Here is a 17,495-nt window from a genome sequence, read left to right on the forward strand (position 1 = left end):
TGGTATACAGCTCTATTTAAGTAATCTTTTAAACAGCTTGTGAGCCAAGAACCACCAATTAGTGGTCAAGCCTTGCTACTCCCAATCGTTCCAACAGTGTTATAAGGCTGCTTGACTCACAGGTGGGGGACAAAGTCAGTTTCTTGGCAGTACCAGCTGGTATTCCATCGTGAACTAACTGCAGCATGTCAAGATGGAGCAGTGACAGATCATCCGATGAGACATGAAGGCTCTTCAGTTCCTTAGCAAAGACAGCATAATCATGAAATTTATGGAAACAAGACATCGGAAGGGTGATGTTGAGGAAGGTGCCAAAGTAATACTTCACCAGAAATGTCCCAGAGATGACAGGCAGTGATTTGAAGTAAAAGTTCTCAAGATAGGAGGTACTGTAATTTGAACCACTATTCTCTGTGTTGTGTTCCACATGCTTGCTTCTGGAGCATGATGGAATACTACAAATGTTCCACCATTTATTAACAACTAAGTTTCACCATTTCTCTTCCTAGATTTCCTCTTCTTTCAAGAGCATTGGAGATGTTGTGATGACTTTGAGATGGGACAAAAAAGTCAAAAGAAAGCAAAGTAAAATGAAAATATAGCTGAGAGAATAGAACAAAATCAGGGCCATTGTTGGAAACCCAGTCCAGGAAATCTTGGAGTGCTGGAAGAGGAGAAAATGTATCATGAACACAGGGGATGGAAGTCTGAGGGTAAGACCTGGATATTGGCCTTAGTACAGTTACAATGTATATTTCCTCATGTAGTCTCATTGCTTTAGCTAATTTCTTGATGTTGATCTATTTTGAGACCAGAACATTGTTGCAGTTTTAGTTGTATACAGATTAAAATTGCCTCATTCAAGTCTGTGTTTGTTGGGTGGGTTTAATCAGGTCCAAGAATGCTCCTCACAAGTTGTAAAAGTGAAGGAAAATGTGAGCTATTCGTCTGCCTTGCTGAGTTGCCCTGTCCATCAACTAACCTGTACTTTGTACAGCAATTGTGTTGTCTTGTATTTTTGTGTCCTCATTCTGTAGCATACTGCAGAATTCTCCTTGCTGAATCTCTGTCAGCTCTCTAGAAACTACTGTGTGTCAATAATTGTCCTTATTCACATGTTTTTCAGGCATGGAAGTTCCTGGAATACATCAAGAACGCCATCCTCGACCTTGAAAGGCTTAAGCTACCATCCTATGTAGGTGTGTTTGGTTTCCTGAACACCATCACTAGTGCTCATCAGTATACTGCCCATGGAGGTGCAGAGATAAACCTGAGAAAATCAGATTCTACCTGCCCATTTGGGGAAAGAGCTCAAGAAACTAAGTAGGAAATTGAAACAATTGAGTTCAAAGCGCAGGCATGGACTCAGGAATGGTAGCCAGGGGAGATTACATTGCAAGAATTTACTGTTAGGCTTCCTGCCTTTCTTATTTTGCAGTGATGGACTTGCCAGGGATATTGCAGACTGAAGATTGAGTGAACAAGGACATCAGCATCTTCAGTGGATTCTCCTAGATGTCTGCTCTATTAGTGCCTGCGCACAGCATTCTTCTTCTGTGGCTCCTGAAACTTTTCTGCCCTACATGTATTCTCATCCCCAGTTTTTGATGATTAGCTGGAGTTCACTAGTGTAGGGCTGAATGTTATTGTTTTGGAAGTCACAAAAAAACACACAAGATCTTCAGAAACAGCACTGCTGAAGCCTACTGCAAATGGCCAAGGAAAGCCAGCGTGCAATCGGTCAATGGAAAATCTCTACTATTTGAGAACTTTGTGGGTTGAAGTGGAGCAGAAGGAAAATTATTTTCAGGCTTAAACAATTACTAGTATTTTTAATTACAGTTAAAATCAGTGAGGGTGGAACATTTTCAGCATTCCATCATCAAATCTTAAAAAATACCCCAAAAACCAAAAAAGCCCACTGCAGCACATAGTAATTGCTTTCCTTTTGAATTGAAAAAAAGTTATTTTTGTTGATTGTGTTACTTTAATAGAACTTTAAGATCTTATAATCTTTAAAGGGGTCTTTGCAAAGACAGGTTGGAGATAAACTTGAGTTTTAACTCTTTGATTCCACCTCAACTGGTTACTTTTCAGTGAGATGGTAGAATGTTCGTTTAGTATCCTGTTGGTTCTTAAGGGAAAGGTGGAAGTTCTTGGAATAGAGAGAAGGAAAGGTGCTATATGATCTCAAAAGCATGAGATTCTGAAGCTGTTCACTGAGAGGAAGTGCTCAGCACCTGATAATTTTTTAGAGGAGATATGGAAAAGCTTGCCATCCTCTTGCTGCCACCCACAGTTCTAGTGATCATAGTGCTACTTGGGTCAACTATTGTTCGTGAACCCTTGTGATGTCAGTCAGACCTTGGCACAGATAAGATTGTATTCTTGAAATCCCTCTAAAGTTAAAGAAATACATAGCTACGTAAGTGAATGAATCAAATGCTTTTACTGAATGTAACCTTTTCTAGCAGTATTGTAACAGGTAAACTCCAATAGCTATAATCCGCTTCCGAGGAGAGTGGAGTTTCACATTGTTTGAATTGGATCTCTTTATTGCCTTCATTCATTTCTATAAACTTGTTCCCCAAAACCATGTTCACCTTTGCTCTAACATTCTTAGACAGTCCCATGTTTATGTCTCTTGACCCATCATAGTTCACTTTGCTAACCCAAGATTTGTACCGTTGGTCTCCACTAAAACAAATTCTGCTAGTCTTATGGAGAAACTGAGGGAGAGTTTGACAATTTCATTCTCTTTACTGGTCTGATAGATAAGAGCATTAAGACTATCTGTGGCCCATCAGCAGTAGGTCTCCTGCATACAAGGCCTACCCTCTGAATATTAATATTCCTGTTGTCTGATCCTTCTCCACCTGTGTGTATTAATTGTTCTTCTCTGAAAAATGATTATTTAAAAATGGTATTATAGGATACTATATTCATTATTTTTTTTTCATTTATTCCTTCTCTACCATCTTGAAAAATCTAAATCTTACCTGAACAGCAAACCCACCCTGGACTTCTGCATTACAACTGAAGACTAATGGGGTTGTACTAGTGTAAATGAGGGCATAATCTAGCCACTGAAATATTTATTACTGATGATACATGAGAGAGAGAGCGAACCCAGCTCCTCTTTCAGATGCCAGGTTGAATTTGCTGTGCTAGCTGTTTGAGAGGGAGAGGGGGAATCTCCTATTTGTAAGCTGAGCAAACTTGGAATGGAAATCATTGAGAAATGTGGAACCCCACATTAACCCTTTAAGTCACTTTTTGAGTGGAACTGCAGTTTAAACCTTTCAGAACACTAGGTAATTTTTTGTATGATATAGGGGAGAGTATATTCCATCTGTCCACTGGAAGAGTAGAAACAAATATATCTCTTCGAATATCAGGTCTTCTCAGTGCATTAGTGTGTGTTACTCCTGAGGGAATTCTGCTGACCCCTAGCCTTTCTCATTCAGTCAGGCACATCTTCCCCTGTCTCCATATGTTCCTGCACCCCCATGTGTCCTTGCACTCCTGGTCCACATGTCCCTCTCAGACACCCACTCCCCTCCTCTCCATGTGGCCCTGCACCCCCTTCCCTTGTCCCTGTGTGGATCTGTACCTGCTCGCCACCCTATGTCCCTGTACCCCCTCCCCTTTTCCCCACGTGTCTGTGCCCCCACTCAGACAGCCTCGGTCCCTATGTAGCTCTGCACCCCCTCCCCCATCACCACGTGGCCCTGCCCCTCCACTCCCATTCAGCCCTTGCCCCAGTCTGTCCTCCCACACTAGCCCTTATGAGCCCCTGTCTGATCCCCCAGCACCCCATGCTGGCTGTCTCCCTATAGCCTCTCTCTCCTGAACTGGCTTGACAGGCACTTCCCTAGCTGGCTGGGAGCTGTTGCTTTGTTCTATTGCCACAGTGCCCTCTGGTGGGCAAACAGCGGAACTGCACCAACATTTCAGCAGAAGTTTTTTTTGCGCAAAAAAATTAAAAATACGTATGTCTCATTAATTATGCACGAACACAGTAGTGCAGAATTCCCACAGGAGTAGATTTTACTACTGAAAGGGAGAAATAGATAAAACTAGAGTCACAGGGTATTCAGTGGAATAATGTTGTTGTTAGTATTTGGCATTGTGATTCCCGTCTTCCCCAACTTCTTCTGAGAATTAAAAATGCTGCATAGCATTTCTGATTAGTGAGACATATGTCAAATGATACAGTAGGTGACTTTGGGAAATGTATGTGAAGTGTAGGGAAATTTGCTATAGAACACAGCACCCAGCCTCACTAGATAATTGAACTATAAGAATGTCTTGAGCTTAGAATTTAGTTTTAATCTTCGTGCCAGTGAGTGAGCTGCCTGGGATGACAGCATATGTACGTATGTGTTCCTTCTAAATTCAGAACATCTCAGTGTCTCAAACAAGGAAGTTGGGGCATCTTGAGGACCATGTGGTGGAATCTGCAGAGATTTTAACTGTCCCCACTTTACAGCAGAGTATTAAATAATTAACCAATAAAGAAGATAACTACTTGGACCAAACTTTAAATAAACTAATTGAATAGTTGTCATGCCTTGGAGGTTTATTAGATAGAGGAGGTATGTGCCTTATTTTTGTGTGATATGGTGTTTTAAGAGTTCCCATCTCTATTCAGACTGGAAGAAAGGCCCAGATTCTCAAGGAATTGGGCTATGAGTGGTTGGGAATCATATTTTAAAAAATGTTTCAGTTTATAGGCAGTCTAGGACCCTGCTCCTGCAGATGTGCACTGTACTTTAAGCACATGCATAGTCCCATTCAAGTCACGAGACAATACAGTAGTCAATGGTTAAATGTATTGTTCTATATAGTAAAGAGGGGCTTAAAAATAGAAAGAAAATAATAGATATCTAGAAAATTGAGTTAAACTGAAAATAAGAAGTAGGCAGATGTAAAATTGACAAAGCAGGGGAACAATAACAGCCTCTTTAGAAAAGATCTCTGTGGGTAGTTGTCTGATTGCACCTCTTCCTGAATATCTGAAGTGTGGGGTGCTGCAGGGTGCCATTTGGTTACTCTTTTGTTCAATTTGTATATGGGGCTGTTGGGAGGACTAGTAAAGAGCCATGAGGTGTGCTGTTTTCAACATCCTGATCATACCCAACTTAGTTGATACAGTTCAGCTCCTCAGCCAATGTCTAGCTGAGATTAGGACATGCATGAGAGTGAACTGGCAGAGGCTCAACCCAAATAAGAGGGGAGCAGTGGGGGAAGTAGCTGTGGGAGATGGTAGAAGTAATATCAGTCCCTTTGACTGAGGGAGTGCATCTGCCATTAGTCACTAGGGTTTGGAATTTAGGAGTGATTTTTAGACCCCCCTACTACTTTCTGACCATCATATTACAGCAGAAGCCCAGTCAGCTTCGTACCAGCTGCATCCGGAGAGGAGGCAGTGACCTTTCTTTTTGTATGTGGGCATTGCCACTATTATCCATATCTTTGTCACCTCAAGATTAGACTGTTGCAATGTGCTGTACATGGAGCTATTCTTTAAAACCATTCAGAAACTGAAGCTGGTGCAGATAGAGGTGGCTCACTTACTGAATGGGGCTTCTCATAGGGAACGTATGACCCCAGCACCCTGGATTTGACACTGGCTGCAGTTGATCTCTGAGTAGAGTTTAAGATGTTCGCTAAGATCTGTAAAGTTCTAACTGGCCTGGGATCACCTCTCTCCCTGTGCCAAGCTGCCACAGCTGTGGTCAGCAGAGGCGCTCGAGCTGAATCTCCCTTGTTATAAAAGAGAAGGGGCAGCTGGTAGGCTGTTCTCTGTGAGGGATCTGAGATCCTGGAATTTGTTTGCTGCCTTGTTCAAAAATAGCCTGAATTTGGTGACCTGGCATGCTGAAAGAGACATCTGTTTGAAAGGGTTTTGGGTAAAGGCTCAGAGTATGCTTTCCACAATGATAAAGTGATGGAAAGGAGTTACTGTAGGTGGCTGGCTGAACGGATCATTTGATGCTGCTGAGATGTAACTGAAGATTAATGGTGTGTCAGTGCAGGGGTTCTCACAACACATTTTTTGGTGGCCTCAGAGTGCAGCCACCAACTTTTGATGGTGGCTGCGCTGACAATTTTTCCTAAAATACTTAATTAACTTTAGGAGAAACAAATACGCACATATACATGTCCAAATCAGTGTAATTTATTTATGTAGGGGTTTTTTTAGACTCAGTAATAAAAGTAATGTACAGTGTGTCTATTCTTTACTGGACCTAAACAGAATAGAAACACAAATAAGGTGCTTTGCATGTTCTTCTGTTTTTTGTTGTTTGTTTTGCTTTTTTGATTTTTTTTTTTAAATTGCTAGCTAGTAAGTCTGCTGCTGTGAAAAGTGATATTTGTGTGTTTAATATCACTTTTCACAGAAGACTTACTCAGCCTCAGCAAGCCCTGGGACAAATTAAGCCCTGGATAGGGAGGTGGACAGGGAGGCCGCAGGGCTCAGGGATAATGGCATGAATGGTGAGCCTGGGCCCAGAGCCCAAAGACCTGTGGCTGAAGCGCCCCCCCCCCCCCCTTTCCCCTCCCATAGAAAGGTGGGGAATTCACCAGCTGTCTGTACCTCCAGTGTTTGTGTCTCCGCAGGGGGGCAGGGCCCAACCCCTGCTGGTGGCCCTGGGGGAGGGGCCACTGCTCCCCCCCTCACCCCCCCAATCACAGCCCAGGAGGCTGTGGCTGCAAGAAAAGCCCCTGCTGACAGCATTTGAGAAACACTGTGTTAGCGTGCCTAGAGCCCTGGATAGGTATCTTTTTAGTTATTATGTAAATGAAAATAAATAAGATGATCTTGCTTGGTGCAGTGGTGTGGCCAAATAAAAGAAAATGACTAGGACTACCTTGTGACCTGGTGGTGATCCCAGGCTGCTGTTGGCAGTCTATGCAAATTAGAGCAGCCTAATGGCTGCTGTAACTCAATCTAGAAGACTGGAATGGCACAGAGTGGCTCCAAGGCTTTTTCAGAGATTTGGGTGTGAGTCTGTCAGTATTTCAGAGTAGTATTTCAATTGGATCTCATAATGCACGGGGGGAAATCCCTTGTTGAAAACTGAGGTGTGCCAGTTGTATACACACAATGCTAAAATTGTTTATTTTCCATCTTATATTGAAGATTTGTGCAGTCTTGAGAGTTTGATATTTTGTTGGTGTTTTATATCTAAGCTCAAATTCCTGGAAGCTAAAGTGTCATCATTATTTATTATGTATTATCTCATATGGGGAAAACCCAGGAGAAGTGGTGAATGGGGAGGGTGGTTTTCATTTTTAACATAGATTTTAAGAGGTTATTTGCCTTTTTTGTATTCTTTTCTGTAGCCATCAATGGATGTTTATAAAGTAAGCCCATTAAAATTTTAGATTTTGAATGATATAAAAAAGCAGATGCCAAATGGGAAGCTGTGGAAAAAATTTGGTGTATTGTATTTTTGTAGCTCACCAACACAGTTTAAATTGTAAGAGAATGTGCCATCCTCTGTGTAATGAGGGAACCAGAATTTCTCCCCTTTTTTTCTTCTATTGACTGTGCTGCTATAGAAATGAAGTACTAATTTCGTCTTTTTAAAGGGAAAAAAGGCATGAATTGAACATGGGGCCATCTGAATAGGAACGGGAATTAGAATAACATGTTAATCTTAAGGTATGTCTACATTTGGAGCCAGAGGTGTGATTCCCAATTTAAATAGACATATTTGCACTAGAGATCATTGAGCTAGTGGGCTAAAAATAGTAGTGCAGTGTGGTAGCATGGGCTAGCTACCTCAAATATATACCTGCCCAGACTCTGTGGGCATGTGCTTGGGATGGCTAGCCAGTGCCACTGCTTGCCACTGTCTATGCTACACTGAGTATACTAGCACTTTTAGCGCATTAACTCGAAAGCAAGCATGGGTATGTCTGCAGGAGCTGGGAATCACACCCCCAGCTCCAAGCATAGACATAGACTTATGGAATGGCTGGTGAACTAGAGCACCTCCGAGGCTGATCTAATTTATGTAGAAAAGCAGACTGGCACCGAGACCATCTTTGGGTACTCTAAGCTACCTTTGCATAAACTGCACCCTACACAAGTTTCATTGAGCTTTGTCCAAAGTCATGTTCTGATTGGCTAGTTCTGTCTGTTGACTATACTTTAGCTGTGCACAGCAGTGGCATGATCACTGAAACAAACACTCAGTCCCTGCCCTTGTATTACATAGGTGGGATGAAATATTAATGGGAGGCAAAATTAATAAGCAGTCTGTATGTGATGGTGAGGGGAGGAGTTAAGAGTAATTATGGGGAGAATAGAGGAGCTGAAGGAGTTAAGTGTCAGTTATTTACTGTCCACTCTCTGGAAAGTGACAGACTCCTCTTTCATCAGCAGTTGGCAGCTATACTATAATACTATATTTGGACTATTTATTTCCATTGAGGCAACACCTAGAGACCTCATTTGAGGATCAGGAGTCCATTGTGCTAAGCACTGCACATAACAAAAGAACAGTCCATGCCCCAAAGAGCTTGGGGTCAGAGTACAACATAGAATCATAGAACTGGAAGGAACCTCGAGAGGTCATCTAGTCCAGTCCCCTGCACTCAAGGCATGACTAAATATTCTCTTCTAGACCATCCCTGACAGGTGTTTGTCCAACCTGCTTTTAAAAATCCCCAATGATGGAGATTCCACAACCTCCCTAGGCAATTTATTCCAGTGCTTAACCACTCTGATAGTTAGGAAGTTTTTCCTAATGTCCAACCTAAACCATTCTTGCTGCAATTTAAGCCCATTGCTTCTTGTCCTATCCTCAGAAGTTAACAACAATTTTTCTCCCTTCTCCTTGTAACAGTCTTTTATGTAGTTGAAAACTGTTATCATGTCCCATCTCAGTCGTCTCTTCTCCAGACTAAACAACCCCATTTTTTCAATCTTCCCTCATAGGTCACGTTTTCTAGACCTTTAATCTTTTTTTTTGCTCTTCTCTGACCTTTCTCCAATTGTCCACATCTTTCCTGAAATGTGACACCCAGAAATGGACACTATACTCCAGTTGAGGCCTCACCAGTGTGGAGTAGAGCAGAAGAATTACTTTTCATGTCTTGCTTACAATGTTCCTGCTAATACATCCCAGAATGATATTTGCTTTTTTTGCAACAGTGTTACACTGTTGACTCTCATTTAGCTTGTGATCCACTATGACCCCCAGATCCCTTTCCGCAGTACTCCTTCCTAGGCAGTCATTTCCCATTTTGTATGTGTGCAACTGATTGTTCCTTTCTAAGTGGAGTACTTTGCATTTGTCTTTATTGAATTTCATCCTATTTACTTCAGACCATTTCTCTAGTTTGTCCAGATCATTTTGAATTGTAATCCTCTCCTCCAAAGCACTTGCAATCCCTCCCAGCTTGGTATCATCTGCAAACTTTATAAGTGTACTCTGTATGGCATTATCTAAATCACTGATGAAGATATTGAACAGAACTGGACCCAGAACCGATCCCTGCGGGACCCCACTCGTTATGCCCTTCCAGCCCAGCATGACTGTGAAGCTGTAGTTGCATATCTGGTGTTCTTTATATATATGAGAGACCAAATAGTATGCAGCTGAAAGTGCAGTTTGCTTTCTGGGGGCAATGAGAGGAGTCCAAATACATCTGGGAATTGTTTGTTTGTTTGTTTTTTTTTAAAGTGGGGTTGAAAATAAACACTTTTTTCTTCAGTGTTATGAATATATTTCTTAACTTTCCTCCTCCTCTTTTCTCTACTGTATACCCTTTTAACTGGAACTACTTTTTATACTGGAAGGATACATTGCATAAATGGCCACAAACTCATAAAATGTATAATGAGTTACATTGACAGCAATAAGCCAAGGAAGGGTATGCATTAAATGCTATAGGTGTACTTCCCTGGGGTGAAAACATTTGGCCTTTGACTCTGCTACAATAGATTGCTAATGCACTCACTAATGCCTTATTGGCATTCTGTGAAAAGTTGGAGACTGCTCATCTCATTAAGTTTCTTTTTGTGTGAAGATATAAAGAACGCTGATAAAACTGGGATCAGTCAATTTTAAGTTTTACTTCTAAATAATGAATTGATATTAATGAAACTTAGGGGAAAATAGTGTGAAGAGGGTGTGACGGAATTCACTGGGTGCAGCCTGGATTGTGGGACCGCTGACGCCTCTGTCCCACCAACTGGTGTTCCCTCTCACACTGTGTTGCTGTTGGCAAGCTACAAACCTCTGGCAGGTAGTGCACTTACACAGATATCCATAGGCAGGGACACAAGCAACTGAATTACATGAATGCTTCTCCCAGCCACTCATGAACCACCAGTATAGAAGCTTCAGCCAATTGCCCCCAGCCTTGCACCCCAGAACTGTATCAGGTTGCCCTGGTCAGAAGCCTGAACAGTCTAAGTTCATTACCCAGTCCGTGCCCCCTCAATGTGGAAAGGACACAAACTAGGCTTCATAAACTGATCTGAGATTTCCCAAACACTTCAACCAAAACACACTGTTTTAAGTAAATTATAAAGCAGATTTATTAACTACAGAAAGATTTTTAAGTGATTATAAGTAGTAAGCAGAGAAATCAAAGTTGTTTAACTACGAAAAGTAAATTCACAGTCTGAGTTTTATAAACTAAACAGGATTTGAATCAAGCAATGTCTCACCCTGATAGATGGAACAAACAGGTCACAGATCTTTAGTACACAGGATGGGACTCTTTTCCAGCCAGGGACCACCCTCCCTATTTCAGTCTTTGTTCTGTAGCAGGGCTTCTTCTCCGCCTCAGTGGGTCCTGCGCTTCCTTCTAGTAGTGGGTCAGGATAGCGTCTCATCTCTCAGAATTCCCCCGCTCTGTTTATAGTGAGTGGGGAAATTCTGTCCCCAAGTGGTCTTCCCGTTTCTGGACCTACTAGGCCCTCACTGCTTCACTGGGGCTTCTGGCCTCCTAGGTGGACGTCCAGTGAGAGGAAAAAGGGGTGTGGGGGGCCCAGTCCGACCCTCTACTCCGGGCCCCAACCCAGGGACCCTACAAGTAGCAGCCTCACACTGCCAGTTCCCAGGAAAACTGCTAACTTCCCTGGGTTACTTCCCCACGCCACTTGGCTTATTGTCCCCACTTTGCTTGGGCGGGGTTCCTCTTGACCCTCCTGCCAGGGGAGGGAGAGCCCCTACTCTCTGGTAGCCCTTTTGGGCATGGCAGCACCACATGAAACGCATGGCTTAGTCTCTCTCCTCTGGTGGGGTCCTTTCTTCAGGTCTTTAGAGGTAGGGTTTCTCCCCAATCTCTATACCTGTGGGGTTCTCCCCTTGTCCTTGTCAGCTTCCACACCGCTCAGCTCTCCAACACCTCGCCTTCACTCTCACAACGCCTATCACACCCCTGACTGGGGACAAGACTTTTAACCCATTCTGGCAGGTTCTTAATTGGCTCCAGGTTTCCTAATTAACCTGGAGTAACCCCTGCTCAGTTACCAGGGAAAGGGGACCTGCTTATCCTGAGGCTAATACCTTCCTTCCTGCACTCTCCTGTAGCAGTCTGGCCTGACGCTGTCACAGTCCTCTATATGTTTCTTCCAGGTGTTGAGTTGGAGTGAGATCAAGTCATGATGTCACTTACCCTCTTTTATAGTTTCTTCCAGCTTGCTGGAAAGATCTATGCTTGTGATATGGGCGTACACCCCCATTGGTCAGGTATTCTTCACTGTCTACGTGCTGTCTCTGAGATGGTCGTTGGGGAGAGTGGATTCCATTCAAAGGGCCATCAGCCTATCTGGCTACTCTATTGTTGTACCTGAAAGGCTGGCTGTGGGTGTTCCCAACCTCACAACATATTTCAGTAACGCACATATAGCAAAACTTCATAACCTCACATACAATGTTAACACATACACTCCAACAGGATATTAATGTTCAACAGACCAAGACGTTTAAAATGATACCTCACAAGGCATACTTTGTATGAAACATATAATAATTATATGACATTGAATAGAGGGGTTCCAGGATGCTGCTTTGAGGTACAGTGTGTCACAGACTATTATTTTGGTCTGTGAGATCAGATCTTTGAGAATTGAAGGATTACTATCAAGTTAAATCGTAATATAGGTTTTTTATAATGCCCTTGCCTGTGTTGAAATAATAAGTGCAGAATTAAAATAAGTTTGGATGTTTTTCTAAAAACCATGCTGTAGGAATTAGTGCGGGGAAGTTCTCTGGCTTGTGCTATATGGGAGGTCAGTCTAGATTATCACAATGGTTTCTTTTGGTGTTAGAATTGATGAATCTGTGGAAATTTAAAATTGCATTCTAGGATTTTTCATGTGTATATATGGGCTTCCCCTGGATAGGATACAGGGGCCAAGAAAAATTAGCTTTTTGTGTTAACAAAATACAGATGGAGAAAGGGACAGAACTCCTTCCTCCACCCCTCCAAAAAATCTTGGTTATATTCATAGAAGATTAGGGTTGGACGAGACCTCCGCAGGTCATCTAGTCCAACCCTCTGCTCAAAGCAGGACCAACACCAACTAAATCATCCCAGCCAGGGCTTTGTCAGGCTGGGCCTTAAAAACCTCTAATGATGGAGATTCCATCACCTCCCTAGGTAACCCATTCCAGTGCTTCACCACCCTCCTAATGAAATAGTTTTTCCTAATATCCAACCTAGACCTTTCCCACAGCAACTTGAGGCCATTGGTCCTTGTTCTGTCATCTGCCACCACTGAGAACAGCCGAGCTCCATCCTCTTTGGAACCCCCCTTCAGGTAGTTGAAGGCTGCTATCAATTCCCCCCTCACTCTTCTCTTCTGCAGACTAAACAAGCCCAGTTCCTTCAGCCTCTCCTCATAAGTCATGTGCCCCAGCCCCCTGGTCATTTTTGTTGCCCTCTGCTGAAGTCTCTCCAATTTGTCCGCATCCTTTCTGTAGTGGGTGGCCCAAAACTGGATGCAATATGCCACATGTGGCCTCACCAGTTCTGAATAGAGGGGAATAATCACTTCCCTCGGTCTGCTGGCAATGCTCCTACTAATGCAGCCCAATATGCCGTCAGCCTTCTTGGCAACAAGGGCTCACTGCTGACTCATATCCAGCTTCTCATCCACTGTAATCCCCAGGTCCTTTTCTGCAGAACTGCTGCTTTGCCAGTCGGTCCCCAGCCTGTAGCGGTGCATGGGATCCTTCCATCCTAAGTGAAGGACTCTGCACTTGTCCTTGTTGAACCCCATCAGATTTCTTTTGGCTCAATTCTCCAATTTGTGTAGGTCACTTTGGACCCTATTCCTACCCTCCAGTATATCTACCTCTCCCCTCAGCTTAGTGTCATCTGTGAACTAGCTGAGGGTGCAATCCACCCCATCATCCAGATCATTAATGAAGATGTTGAACAAAACCGGCCCTAGGACCAAACCCTGGGGCACTCTGCTTGATATCGGCTGCCAACTAGACATCGAGCCGTTGATCACTACCCATTGAGCCCGACAATCTAGCCAGCTTTCTGCCCACCTTATAGTCTGTTCATGCAACCCATACTTTTTTAACTTGTTGGCAAGAATACTGTGGGAGACCATATCAAAAGCTTTGCTAAAGTCAAGATATATCATGTCCACTGCTTTCCCCATATCCACAGAGCCAGTTATCTCACATAGAAGGCAATCAGATTGGTCAGGCATGACTTGCTCTTGGTGAATCCATGTTGACTGTTCCTGATCACCTTCCTCTCCTCCAAATGCTTCAAAATGGTTTCCTTGAGGATCTATCTGTTCCATGATTTTTCCAGGGACTGAAGTGAGGCTGACCGATCTGTAGTTCCCTGGGTTCTCCTTCTTCCCTTTTTTAAAGATGGGCACTATATTTGCCTTTTTCCAATCGTCTGGGACCTCTACCGATTGCCACGAGTTTTCAAAGATAATGGCCAATGGCTCTGCAGTCACATCTGCCAATTCCCTCAGCACCCTCGGATGCATTAGATCTGGACTCATGGACTTGTGCAAGTCCAGCTTTCCTAAATAGTCCTTAACCTGTTCTTTCACCATTGAGGTCTGCTCACCTCCTCCCCATACTGTGTTGCCCAGGACAGCAATGTGGGAGCTGACCTTGTCTGTGAAGACCTAGGCAAAAAAAGCATTGAGTACTTCAGCTTTTTCCACATCATCTGTCACTAGGTTGTATTGCTTCACGAAACAAAATTGTAATGCTTCATGAAATAAAACAATAAAACATAAGTTAGCAGAACTTACAGCATAGTGCATGACTGGTTTTTCGAGTTATGTCCCTGTAGGTTCACCACTTCAGGTGCACCTGCGTCTCTGATCGGAGATTTCTGGTATCAGTGCCCACTTGACCCACACATGTACCCTACTCATCCTCATGGCCTGCAGCAAGGCTATGGGGGGTTGCTCAGGCATTCTTTTGCGGATATTCTTCATGTCACCCCTCAAAGTAAAATTGTGCTGCCTATTAATGAAGCACTTTTGTCTCCAGCCCATAATTTGTGGCAGACCCCTGCCACTCTTGTGCCTACTTGTAAACGGACAGACAGAATATACGTATCAGCCTAAAGGTTGGAATATTTCGTCTTACCCCACCTCCAGCTTTCTTGTAGTGGTTGCAGTCAACAAGAGAAGCAGTGAGATATGCTCAGGATCCATGCTTTTGGATGGGGAGGCAAAACACTTAGACCTCCTTGGCAGGAAGAGCTATTCCTATGCTGTTCTTCAGTTTCACGCAACAAATTATCATGCCCTGATGACAAAACGTGATTTCAATAACTGCAAAATTTACTCATATTGTTGATGATTTTCCAGAGTACCAATCCCTCTTTTCTGAAGGCTAACTAATCACCAGAGCTTCCTTACAGGCTGTCCTCAATGGTGCTGTGGCTGTGCAATGAGCATCTTGGCTCCAGTCTTTTGGCCTCCTTAGTGAAGTACAAACAACAGTAGAAGACCTCCCCATGAAAGGCTTTATCTGTTCATTGGTGACGCTGACAGCTCATTGTTCACCCAGAAGGACAACCCTTAGGTTGCTCAGGATTTATGGAGCTGGAACAAAGTAGTTTCTTAGTAAATTCCAGACAGCACAAAGATCCTGGCCATTCCAATACCATCTGGATCATACCTATTCCAGCCCTGCAGAACCTCCCAAAAAGAGATCCAGGTCTCAAAAGATAGGTCATGCCCAATGGAGACCCCCAGTTGGGCTCCAAACAGCCATTTTGACAGCCTACTTGAGGGCCTCAGAAAATTCCCTCTCATGAGTCTGCTGCAAGTACCCCTCTTTCTGGGATCGCCTATCTTGATTTCTACCTGTTCGTTAGCTTATTGCCACAGACAAGTAGATTTTAGAGGTGGTCACTACTGGATACTCTGTACACTTTCAATCTATCAGTCATCCCCCCTTCCCTCCTCAGGGATCCCTTTCACAGGGATCTCTTAAAGTAAATGGTTCAATCCCTTCTGCGGATGATAGAGCCAGTTCCCTCAGAATTTGCAGAAAGAGGGTTTGATTTCATATATTTTTTTGGTTTCCAAAAGAAACAGTGGTTGGCAGCTGATTCTAAACCTCTGGAACCTGAACACCATTCACAGCACTTGAGGATGGTGACACTGGCTACCATAATCCCATCCCTAAATGGGGGAATTGGTTCAGCCTCTCAGATGCGTATTTTCATGTCACCATACTTCCTTCCTACAAATAATTTCTGCTCTTTGTCTTCTGCTCAGAACACAGACAATACTGTATCCTCCCCTTTGGGCTTTCCACAGCCCCATGAGTTTTTACGAAGGTCCTCTCAGTAGTTGCAGCTTACTTGCATGGAGACAGTATTGCAGTCTTCCCGACTGAATGACTAGCTTCTCAAGGGACGTTCTATAATAGTGGTCCAATCGGCAACCATCCAGGCCCTAACCTTGTTCCAATCTTTGGGCCTTCATATGAACCTGAAAAAGTCCACTTTAACACCCATTCAGAGGATTGATTTCACTGAAGTTATGCTGGACTCCTGGACTGCCAGATCCTACCTACCAGAGCACAGGTTTTCTGCCATATCTAGGCTTATTACCGCCCTACAGCTGAATCCTCTGACATCAGTAATAACTTGCTTCCAAATTGTAGGTCATTTGTCAGCTTTGGCATTTGTGACACCACACGTGAGAGTATGTCTCCAATGTCTTCTGGCTTGGCTCAAAATCCTATGTACACTGAACAAACATAGTCTGGCCTAATGAGTTTCCATATCTCCATGGATACTGGAGTACCTCAGGTGGTGGGAGGGCCCTTGAAGGTCTGTGTGGGAGCACCATTCTCATGCCTCCCACCAGTATGAGTCATGACAATGGATGCCTCCCACTTAGGCTGGGAAGCTCACTTACAAAGTTCCACAGCACATAGCAAATGGTCTCCACAGGAAACGGTGCTTCACGTCAACATTTTAGATCTAAGAGCAGTTTATGCATGCCATTATTTTTTCCATGACATTCATGGCCATCATGTCAGAATTAATGATAGAAGGGTGGCAATGTACTATATAAATCGACAAGGGGAAGCAAGATCCTAGTCCTTATCTATAGAATTGCTAAAACTATAGAATTGGTGCTTGGCCCACCACATAGATTTCTGCGATTTACCTATCAGGCTTCCAGAACATGACGACAGATGTTCTGAGCAGAAACTTACAGCAGGATTATGAGTGGGTGCGCAATAACCTGATCTTCCACAGGATCCTGAAAGCATGGGGCCTCCCCTTAATGGACCTCTCTGCAACCCTGACCAATAACAAATCTACTCCAAAGGGGATGTGGCCACAACTTTTTATAAGATAGCCTTCTAGTTTCCTGGCCCTATATTCTTTTCTGTGCCTATCCACCAACTCCTATAATCCTCAGGACATTAATCAGACAGAAGCAGGAGTAAGCAAGGGTCATCTTAATAGACCCATCTTGGCACAGACAAATGTGGTACTCAGATCTATCCCACTTTTCTGTATTGATACCTTGACACCTCCTGCTCAGATCAGACCCCCTGACACACAACTCGAGCACCATGAGCCGCCCCAACCATATGTCTGGACCTCATGGCAGCCTGGCTCCTCAGTTCCCTAATTTAGAATCACACAGCTCTGTTGAGATCCAGTCCATACTTTTGAATAGTCGGACGCCTTTCACACGTAAGACTTACCTGCAGAAGTGGAAACACTTCCTTTTCTGGTGTTCTCATCATTCCATATTCACTTCTGAAACTCCTCTCTCAACGATCCTTTATTACCTGTCGGAATTAAAAATATAGCGTCTGTCTATGAGTTCTTTCAAGGTGCACCTGGCAGCTATCATGGCTTTCCATTTGCCTGTCAAGGGTTTCTCAATTTTTGCTCACCCTATCATGACTAGATTCTTTAAGGGTCTATCTAACTTGTTTCCTCATGTCTGGAATCCCACAATCCATTGGGACCTTGACTTAGTCCTGAAT

The 17,495-nt window shown here is 43.5% G+C and overlaps 1 protein-coding gene across 12 annotated transcripts in view; it reads left to right on the forward strand.

Moving 5' to 3' along the window:
- Positions 1-17,495, forward strand: part of ARMC8 (armadillo repeat containing 8) — a 181,819-nt gene that overhangs the window by 43,083 nt on the left and 121,241 nt on the right. For 4 of the 12 annotated variants that reach the window (XR_013347187.1, XR_013347191.1, XR_013347188.1 and 1 more), the window contains exon 4: positions 1,127-1,195. The exons of 5 other annotated variants lie outside the window; for them this stretch is intronic. Coding sequence is in view for 1 of the 7 variants with exons in the window: in XM_077827229.1 (XP_077683355.1) it covers positions 1,127-1,195 (69 nt within the window). In the remaining 6 variants the exon portion in view is untranslated. Of the gene's footprint in view, positions 1-509; positions 714-1,126; positions 1,200-17,495 lie in introns of all 12 variants that reach the window. 3 more of the 12 variants (XR_013347193.1, XR_013347194.1, XR_013347195.1) reach the window with 2 other exon arrangements.

The sequence above is a fragment of the Eretmochelys imbricata genome, chromosome 9 (assembly GCF_965152235.1).
Source record: "Eretmochelys imbricata isolate rEreImb1 chromosome 9, rEreImb1.hap1, whole genome shotgun sequence".
In the NCBI taxonomy this organism is placed as follows: domain Eukaryota; kingdom Metazoa; phylum Chordata; order Testudines; family Cheloniidae; genus Eretmochelys; species Eretmochelys imbricata.